Below are 10416 nucleotides of genomic sequence, written 5' to 3' on the forward strand. Positions count from 1 at the left end.
CTGCAGGCCCCAGGTGACTTTTGAGGACCTTTTGCCCACCTCCACCCCACCACAGGCCTTGGACCTTTTGAAACAGCTCTTGGTGTTTAACCCTGAGAAGCGGCTGACAGCAGAAGAGGCACTGGAGCATCCCTACGTGCGAAGGTGAGAGCCTTCAGGCCGGAGATGCTTCTCTCCTCACCTGCCAGGCACAGCTGGTGCTGGCTCTGAGTGTGTCGGGATGCATCTCTCAGCCTGTGCTGCAAATTTTTATTTATTTATTTATTTATTTATTTATTTATTTATTTATTATTAAATTTGTTAGTCGCCCATCTGGCTGGTTGTCCAGCCACTCTGGGCGACGTACAAGATAAAACAGTATATAAAACAATTAAAATTTAAAAACAGTAAAAAACTAGCCCAGCTCAAATGCCTGCCTAAAAAGCCAAGTATTCAGGGTCCTGCGGAAGCTCATTATAGACAGGGCATGGCGTATATCACCTGGGAGAGAGTTCCAGAGGGTGGGGGCCACTATTGAGAAGGCCCTCTCTCGAGTCCTCACCAGCCTAGCTATTTTGACTGGTGGGATCCAGAGAAGGCCCTCTGAGGTTGATCTTGTTGAGCGGCATCCCTGTCGATGCTGGAGGCGCTCCTTCAGATAGGCTGGGCCACAACCATATAGGGTTTTAAAGGTTAAAACCAACACCTTGAATTGGGTTCGGTACACAACCGGTAACCAATGCAACTCCTTCAGCACAGGAGTGATGTGATCTCTACAGCGGCTGCCTGCAATCAGATGCGCCGCTGCATTCTGTACCAGCTGTAATTTCCGAACCGTTTTCAAGGGTAACCCCACGTAGAGCGCATTACAGTAGTCTAGGCGAGTGGTGATCAGGGCATGTACCACCGGTGGGAGCAGATGATTGGGAAGGTAGGGGCGTAGCCTCCGTATCAAATGGAGTTGATACAGAGCTGCTCGGCTCACAGCTGAAACTTGAGCCTCCATAGACAGCTGGGAGTCAAGAATGACCCCCAGGCTACGGACCTGGTCTTTCAAGGGCAATCATACCCCGTTAAGCACCAGGTCTATATCTCCCGGCCTTCCCTTGTCTCCCACAAACAGCACCTTGGTTTTGTCAGGATTCAGCTTCAACTTATTCCTTCCCATCCAGCCACTCACCGACTCCAGACACTTGGACAGGGTTTCCACAGCCAACCTTGGTGAAGATTTAAATGAGAGATAGAGCTGCGTGTCATCCGCATACTGATGACATTGCAGCCCAAATCTCCTGATGATTGCTCCCAGTAGCTTTATATAGATGTTAAAGAGCATTGGAGAAAGGATGGAACCCTGTGGCACCCCACAAGTGAGGGGCCAGGGATCTGAAACCTCTTCCTCCAACGCTACTCTTTGGTATCTCCCAGAGAGGAAGGAATGGAACCACTGCAATACAGTGCCCCCAATACCTAACCTCTGCAGGCAATCCAAGAGGATAGTGTGGTTGACGGTATCAAAAGCCGCTCAGAGATCGAGGAGGACAAGGAAGGTGCCTTCGCCTCTATCCCACACCCTTCTCATATCATCTACCAAGGCTGTTTCAGTCCCATGTCCCGGTCTGAAGCCCGACTGAAATGGATCCAGATAATCTGCTTCTTCCAAGTGTGCTTGCAACTGTTTAGCCACCACCCGCTCAACTGCCTTGCCTAAGAATGGCACATTTGAGACTGGGCTGAAGTTGTTCAGATCTTGAGGGTTCAAGGAGGACTTTTTTAAAATTGGTTTTATTATCGCTTCCTTGAGCACTGATGGCATTATTCCCTCTTCAAGCGATGCATTTATCATCAGCTTGATCCTCTCTCCCAGTCTATCTTTGCAGCTCATAATGAGCCACGAAGGGCAAGGATCAAGTAAGCAGGTGGTCGGCCTTAGAGTTGAAAGCACCTTGTCCACTTCATCAGAAGGAAGAAGCTGGAACCAATCCCACGCCACCGAAGCAACACTGTTCACCTCTGGCTCACTCTCTGTATCCACAGTGTACGGAATCTCGCTTTTAATACGATCGATTTTATCCGCAAAGTGTTTAGCAAACTCGTCACAGGAGACCTTATCATGTTCCATTGGTTCCGGAGCAATTGGACCGACCAGGCTCCGGACCACTTGGAATAGTCTCCTGGGACAGCACTCTGCAGATGCAATAGAGGCAGCATAAAAATCCTTTTTTGTTGCCCTTATTGCCACATGATAGGCTGCAGCAGCAGCTCTAACCAGTGTTCGATCGTCCTCAGAGCGAGACTTCCGCCACCGGCGCTCCAGCCGTCTCACCTCCCGCCTCAGAATACGTAACCGTGGGGTAAACCACGGCGCCGTCTGAGTTCTATTCAGGGGGAGAGGGCGTTTTGGAGCCACTCAGTTTAATGCCCCGGTGATTGCGGCATTCCAGCCCCCCACCAGGGCTTCAGCCGAGTGGCCGTGTGCTTGCTCCAATGTATCCCCAAGCGCATTCAGGAATCCATCAGGTTCCATCAACCGCCTGGGGCGGACCATCTTAATGGGTCCTCCAACCCCACAGAGGGTTTGCGGCAGTGAAAGGTCCATCCTCACCAGGTAGTGATCTGACCATGACAAGGGGGTGATGGATGTATCCCCAATTTTCAGACCACTCCCCTCCTCTCCCGAGACAAACACAAGGTCGAGTGCATGCCCGGCTACATGGGTGGGACCCATTGTAATAAGGTGCAGCTCCCAGGAAGCCATGGTTTCCAAGAAGTCCCGAGGTGTTCCAGTGAGACTGGCCTCCGAATGCACGTTGAAGTCCCCCAATACCAAAAGGTTCGGGGACTGCACCCGTACATCCGAGACCACCCCCAGCACCTCGGCCAGGGATTCCGTCATGCAGCGGGGTGGACGGTACACAAGTAGAATCCCTAGACTGCCCTTTGGTCCCAACCTCCAGTACATGCAATCTGCCACCTTGGTCTCATAGAGTGGGGGTCTGGTGAGAACCAAGGACCTTCGATAAATAACTGCCACTCCCCCTCCCCGACTCCCAACCCTCGGCTGCTGTGCATACGAAAACCCAGCTGGGCACATGGCAGCCAGAGTAGGAGCAGAAGCTGCATCCAGCCAGGTTTCTGTAATACATGCCAGGTCTGCGCCCTCATCTAATATATCATGAATGATGGATGTTTTTTGGGCAACAGACCTGGCATTACACAGCAGCACTCGAAGGTCGGAGTATGGAGTCAAGCATCCCCCAGCCATCTGTTGGTTCCGGGCAGGTCTGGAATGAGGGACAGATATTACGCATCTCTCTCTGGTTCCTCTTACCTGACATGACCTGCCCCTAGCTCCCCACCAGCGTCTGCCGCTCAGCCTCGATATACATTGGCCCCCCACCCCTTCCCCCCCACCCCCCTGTGAGCAGCACATGCCCCGATATCAGCCTTCGCCTCCGTTAAACTGACTTCCCAAAGAGTGGCGGGATTGAATAGCAGCACCGCAAAGTTCTTTTAAAAAGCTTCCAGCTAAAGGGAGGCGACGCTGCTCCGCACAGAGTAAGCCCACTGGGATTAAAGCCAGTTCCACGGCGGTTGTAGCATAAATCTGCCGCCGATCTCCTCCTCCTCCTCCTCTTCCAACTTGATGAGGACCTGGCGGCGGCAACGGCGGAGTTTGTCCATCTCTTGAGAGGCCAGGCAGACTTTCCTGGGCGAGGCGTAGTGCTTGAGCCTCCCTTATCCCAACTGGGAAGCTCATGGTGCCTGGCCACTGCACATACCTCTTGGGGCTTCGTGCCGAGGGATCTTGCATCACCAGACGTTCTCTTGGCAGATTCCACTGCCCCGCAAAAGAGCCAGCTCTTGACTACAGTGTGATCCTTCCCCTGGATGATGATGTGCAGCTCTCTGTGGCCGAGTATCGCAATAAGCTCTACGAGGTAAGTCCTCCCTCTCCGCTAAGACTGAATTGGCTAAGGAGGCCCTTTACCTGGGCTGTGTCCACTGTGGCTTTCTGGACTTAGGGTGCCCCCCCCCATCAAGGGACTTGGAGGGGATAATAAATGTGTTGCCTTTGGTGGCTGGGGATTCTGCAAACTTCTTGAACTGCTTTCACTAAATGTACAGCCTCTGCTGGGTCTGCAGGAGAATATAATTCCAAGGGTTATGGGGCAGCTTCTGGGAATGCCTGTCTAGGTATCCCTTGTGGGTCTATCTGGGTCCTCAGTCCTGGTAGGAGTAGAAACGGTCTCTGAGGTATGCTGAGCAGAAGCCATTTGGGGCTGTGTGGGTCAGCCCTGCAGCTCAAGAGGCAATAGGGAGCTGGCCAGGCACTGGTGTATTGTGCTTCTGAGGGCCACACCTGTGGGCATTTTCCACCAGCTGAAACCTCAAAACTGTCTGCGTTGCCAGATGTTACTTTGGCCAGCACGGCTGGGTCTGTGAGAAAGGGCTGCAGCCTTCTTCTCAAGTGGAGTTTGTAGAAGGCGTTCTTGGCCCTGCCTGTGATGTTGTCTCACGCCTAGTCTTAACTGTTGTCTTCCCCTTCCTTGAGAGAGAGTGAGAGAGTGTGAATGTGAGTGTGTGACTTGCCTGGAGGGCTGTACGCAGCTCAGCTGTGGGGCGCCTGTGCTGCAGACAGAAGGTCGCAGGTTGAATCCCCACTGGCAGCATCTCCAGGCAGCTGGGAAAGCCCCCCCCCCCAGACCCTGGAGCACCACTGCTGCCAGTCAGCGTAGGCAACCCTGAGCTAGATGGACTAGTCTGACTCGGCTACCTGTCTTCTTCCTGTCAGTTCTGGAGGCCTTTGTGGCTGAGGTGAGACTTGCAGCAGTGCACTGTGATATCCTTTCCTTGCCCCTGCTTAACCCTTGAAATGGCTCTTCCTGCCACTTGGCTCTTCCGCCAGAATCACAGGGACCTTGGAGGCCATGTAGTCAACCCCCCCTGCTCGGTGCAGGATCTACAGTGCAGGTTCTGTAATCATAGCATCCCTTACAAATGGTTGTCCATCTTTTGCTTAAATCTCTCCATTGCAGACACGTCTCTTTCCCCACCCCACAAAGCTCCTCATCTTCGCTCCTCTTGCAGTTTGAAATCTGACCAGACCTTCTTGCCCTCCTTGCTTGCAGATGATCTTGGAGAGAAAGGCCAGTAACCACCATCAGAAGCAGCAGCAGCAGCAGCGGTGGCGGCCACAGCTCCAGAGAGAGACTCTCCAGCCCAGCCCCCCTCTGAAGCCTCACTCTGAGGTGCGGGGAGTGCCACAGCCCCTCCCACTAAACGGCTCCCCCCAGCTGCCAGGAGCCATGGTACCTGGTGAAGCCTCTCAGCGGAGAGCAAATGAGACCAGAACCCTCTGTCCAATGCCAGCAGGTACCAGTTCCACCCTCTGCAGTCCAGTCCCATCACCCACACAGCTGGCTACAGTGTGTGCCACCCCCCCCTTCCGCATGCGGGTCCTTTGGCTGGGGTGCATAGGAGGGCACCGGAGGGGGAAAACTCATTGGAGTGGGGTGGGGGAAACAAAGAGGCCCAGAGCACCTCTGTTCATTTCCTCTGGCTTGTAACGCTGCCATGCCCATTGCAGAGCGCTGAGGCACACGGAGTCAGAGGCCTGTGTGACCCAGAGGACTTCTGCAGTCCCCAGTTTTGGACTTCCTCCATCACAAGGTTGTGCTTGGAAAGCCCCCAGCATCATCCTTGGAAGTATTTGCGGGGCAGGGCGCAGGGGAGTATACCCAAGAGGTGCCACAGGGCTGCAAGGAGTCCAAGGCTGCTGAGTGGGCGGGATTGATTTGCGAGTCCTGCCAAGTGCCTTGCAGGGCAAGAAATGCCCTGCAGAAGTAGGCAGAGCAGGGAGCAGAGGAGGGCCATGGGAGGAGGCCTCATGCAAAAGGGTAGAGGACAGAAGGGCCATCTGCTGGCACAGTGTCAGCGACTCCCCTTCACCCTGTTGGCGTTTGAAGGCAGGAATGACTTCCAGCCCCAGGGAATGTTGTGCTGGATATTCTTGCTGCCATGTCTGCTTCCCAGGCAGATGGAGATGTGCGCCATCTGTAAGTCCATCTAGCGTACGGATGGGCTGACAGAGGGATAAATGCATGCCACCTGTCATAGTTGCTTCATGTTCCTCTTCCCTCCAAGAGATCAGAGCAGCTTCCCACCATCCCTGCAAGGAAGCTTAGTCTGAACGATACTGGCCCTTTGAGCTCCAAATCTTAGAGGATTTGAACTTCACTATATACCGAGTTCCTCTAGAATGGGGCAGTGGCCTGGGCAGACCACTCTTGGATGTCCTCTCACAGCTAGTTGAGCCAAGTAGTCTGAGGAACTGGAAGAGTATAAATAAGCCCAAATTCATTCATTGACTTGGTTTTCCAGTCTGCCTGATCTGATGTGAAAGGCAGGATTTAAATTGGAGTCTTGGGGCTCTAGCTGTCCACCTTGTCATCCTAATCAAAATAGTTACGCATCTGGCAACCCTGGAAGGCCCTTTGCTCAGACCTCCAGAGTAGGTGGCTTTGGGGCCACCTTCTTCCTTTATATCCTTGACCACAATGGCCTCACTGGCATCAGATGGATAGCTGAAGGGGAAACTTCTCCTTAGGTGCACTGGCCCCTTCCAGTCTACCTGGAATGCTCATCACCTTCTGTGACTTTTTCCTCCCACGGCCTCTTTCTAAGGCTTTCCTGCCTCTCTCGTCTTGATGGTTTTTCATTTCAGCAGATAGCCCGGTTCCTGGCAACGTGGCAAGGAATCACTCTGCAGTGCTTCTTCTGCAGCAGGCTGCCCCCCTCAGCCAGAGAGTGGGGAAACAGACATTCTGTGTGCCAGTGAACACTCTGTCCCCTGCAGCAGGCTTGCAGAATCTCCATGGGGTGAGTAATTTGGTCTTTTGCACGCATGTAGCGCAGAGCAGGAGACTGGCTGGCTGCATAGTTTTCCTAGAGCTGCTCTCCAGTGATGCTGACACTTCAGCTGGTTCGGAAAAAGCCAGCCTGCCAGTTTCCCTCACCACCACCCGCCAGCGCTGGCTAGGCTGAAGTAAACATACTGTTGGCTCTTGTACACACTGCTTGTTAGCAGCTAAGGAATAGGAACTTGCTTCTCTGAAGATTTGCAGCTGCATCCATCTGTGGTTTGGGGTTTTGTCTTTAAAAATCTCTTCCCTGAATTGCAGACCTTGCCAGCGTGACCTCAGGATCAAGGACAACCCACCATTCCCATGTTGGTCGGGGTGGGGAACCTCTTCTGTCTGGAGGGCCAGATCTTCATCTCCCCAACCTCTGGCAGGCCAAAGTTGACGGGTGGGGCCACTCACCTGTCAAATCACCTGACATCATAGTGACGTCAGGCAGTGGTTCCCTTTGAAACCCCAATTTTCAGGACTTCAAAATGAACTGCGGGGCTTTCAAACACGTGAAGGGACTGAAGGCACTCTCCAGTCTGCCTGATCAACTGATAGAGGATGGGAGTGAACCTTCAGAGGCCTCCTCTGCCGTCTGATGGAGAAGGGTGGATGGGACTGAAGGCATGCTCTGATTGGCCCATTAGTTGATCGTCTGATTGGAGCATACCTTCAAACACCCGCCCTTGCTAGTGATGTCAGCTGGGGGCATATTAGGGTGGTTTGAGGAAAATGTCCTTGGGTGGGGCATGATTGGCTTGGAGGCTCTCCACCGCTGCCATGGGTAGACCAGATCTCCCTGATCAGGGGAGCTGGAAAGTGGGCTCAGATGGCTCAGGGGCTGAGCTGGAAAGCAGGAAGCCCTCCTTGGAATACCACCTATGCACTTCCCCCTCATCCCACAGTCACACCTGCAATATGTGGGGTGATAAAGCTATTCTACCTTACGTGGTGGTTGTAGAGATTATGGCCATATCAAATCAAATCAGTTTATTTTACGGTCATTGACCCGTCTTGTTATAAGCATAAAATACAAAGGGGAAGTAAAACGACAGTATTATCTTACATATATACATAAAATGAAAATATAGAAATGCTTATCCTAGAAGATCTTAAGGCAGATTCGTTGTGCTGCATAAGAGTCATCAAATAAACATTTGCGGTGTACGGGGCAAGTTTCACAAAAAACTTAGAATGAAATTTGAGACATGTCTCTTACCAGATCTGTTAGTGTATCTGTAGCACATACATGCATGTGAACCCATATCTTTCATGTATGTTCATGGAAAATGCTTATTTTAGAAATTAGCAATAATACTATAGGCAGGATTTCATTGGCTATGATGATCTTGCTTACTTTGAGAGATTTAGAAATTGCCAATGACAAGCAGTATTTATGTGCTTGCTCTGGAAAGCCTGTACTCACCACACTGTGGCTGTGGCTATGATCTTTTTGAGTGAAATAATAAAATTATATAGAGGTAAGAATAATGGCATGCCTCAGTGGGAAGATTTCTGATCAAAGGATAACTTGGAGCCCCTGTTATGTACAGTAATGAAGCCCAGAACCTGACTAGATCTGGAGATGAGGAAGAGTTGGGACTCTCGGACCAAGTGGCAGGGGTCATCCATGCAGCAGGAAAGTTCAGCCTTAAAAGCTGAATGGATCACATACAATAGAGATAAGCAGATCTGAAGAAGAGTAACATGGATCAGCCTTCTGGTGTGGTCTCAAAAAGCTTAAGTGATACTAGATTACTATGAGGAGAAGAAGAAGATTGTCAGTTTTCATCGGCATCCGTTTGAATTAAAGTATCCCAAGATGAATTTGGTCTGCAAACATTTGAGTATCTCGGAAGCATGTTGCTCACAGAGTTCTTCAGACTTATTGATTGTATTTTAGGCGGCGATCCCAGTTCATAAGGCTCCAGATAACTAGAACCAGTTCTTCTGGCCCTTAATTTGTTTAACAAATGTTGTAGCTTATTAATTACCTCAGTCTGTTCAGCATCCTCGAAGGAGGGGAAACTATTTATCAGTTCTTCCTCCCCCTCACATGTAAAATCGAAAAACTCTTCCTGAATTGAGTTGCTATTTGCCGACTCAAGGGAATGAGCTGAGGCTTCAATAGAAGAGTTTGAAGAGTGGAAAGTAGTTGCATCAATAGTGAGGAAGTTAGAGCCGATGGAATTTATAGAGTTTGGACTTGCAAATTCAAGTTGCCTCGACGATAAAGGCGATATAGGGGCAGCAGGTTTCTTTGGTTCCTTTGACAGAGAAGACTTAGGAGGATTTTTAGATAAAGTTTGATTTATATTTGACAATTGCTTTTTACTTATTGTAGAGATTTTATTACACGAGGAGACATTTTCTGACCTCCGAGAAGAATTCTTCTTTTCTATAATCGAGGAGTTGTTTGAAGAGACATTCCTAATAAACAGGGGGAGAGGCTTCGCTATATTTGTAAAGCATCTCTGAACCGAAATTCCATAATTGTCTAGGAAGGCTCTTTTGGCAAACAATCGGGCTGCCGATTATGGCCATATTGTTCTCTGGTTCTGTCCAGGAGAGCCTGTTGATGCAGGGGCCAACTTGATCCTTCTATTTGGGAAGAGAGTCTTCTTTCAGCTGCCGCAGCTGCTTTTCCTTTGCTACCCCCTGCTCCCTCTCTCTCCCTTCCCCGTTCCTGAGCCAGGTGAGGTTCAGAATCAGCTGTGCTCTACTTCAACAGGTGCCTAAAGACCCAGAGGGGCGAAGTCAAGCGATGTCCTTCTCGAGGCCCCTTTCGCTGTTGGGTCAAGCCCAGGAGGCAGCTCTTAACCACCATCTGATGAGGAAGGAGCGACGCCCCAGCAAGTCTGCAGCCGGCCCTGTGAGTGAAACAGCCCTCTTTCTTTCCTGGCTTGGTGTCCTTGTGGAGAAGGAGCTGTTAGACCGGCTGCTTGCTCTCGAGTAGTCCACCCAGTAATCAGTCAGGGTAGACTGCAGGTGGATATGGGTGGGGCCACAAAAGCCTGCAAGACTGAGGGGCTCATGGAAAGGCAGTGGAGGGAGAGGTCTGAAAGGAGAGGCTGCCTCTGGAGGGAGGATCAAGGAACCAGTGGGGAGAGGTGGGCTGGGTTGTGATGAACAGGGGGCTTCTCTGGTCTGACAGGAAGCCAGAGGAGGGAGTGCAGCTTGTTCCTGAAGAAAGGAAACATGGAGCAGCTGATTTGAGAAGTCTGCGGCCCTGGGACTGTGACAGTGGTCTGGCTGAGGATCGTACAGCTTTTAACATACAGCTAGCTGGCTAGCACTGGCGCTCTTGTCCAAGAATGGCCAGGAGGCACTGGGGCAAAGTCCTGGCCACAGCCTCCCAGCCCCAATCTTTCACCTTGCCCCAAAGGGTGTGTTGGGGAAACACTGCCCCTTTCTCCCTCCTGTGGAGTGCCCCAGCCCTTCATTTTTCAACTTGAGTCAGGGGCAGTCTATTGTTTCTGTGCCTTCACCAGTCCCCAGTGCCATGACAGTTCACCTTTTCCTTATGCAG

General features: G+C 51.3%; 1 protein-coding gene across 2 annotated transcripts in view; it reads left to right on the plus strand.

The window, feature by feature from the left end:
- Positions 1–10416, plus strand: part of MAPK15 (mitogen-activated protein kinase 15) — a 31560-nt gene that overhangs the window by 18036 nt on the left and 3108 nt on the right. The window contains exons 9-13 of one of the 2 annotated variants that reach the window (XM_061607306.1): positions 7–144; positions 3812–3917; positions 5109–5352; positions 6704–6858; positions 9619–9759. In XM_061607306.1, the coding sequence (XP_061463290.1) occupies positions 7–144; positions 3812–3917; positions 5109–5352; positions 6704–6858; positions 9619–9759 (784 nt within the window). The remainder of the gene's footprint in view (positions 1–6; positions 145–3811; positions 3918–5108; positions 5353–6703; positions 6859–9618; positions 9760–10416) is intronic. The other variant, XM_061607307.1, reaches the window with a different exon arrangement.

Source organism: Rhineura floridana, chromosome 1 (genome assembly GCF_030035675.1).
Source record: "Rhineura floridana isolate rRhiFlo1 chromosome 1, rRhiFlo1.hap2, whole genome shotgun sequence".
NCBI classification, from domain to species: Eukaryota; Metazoa; Chordata; class Lepidosauria; order Squamata; family Rhineuridae; genus Rhineura; species Rhineura floridana.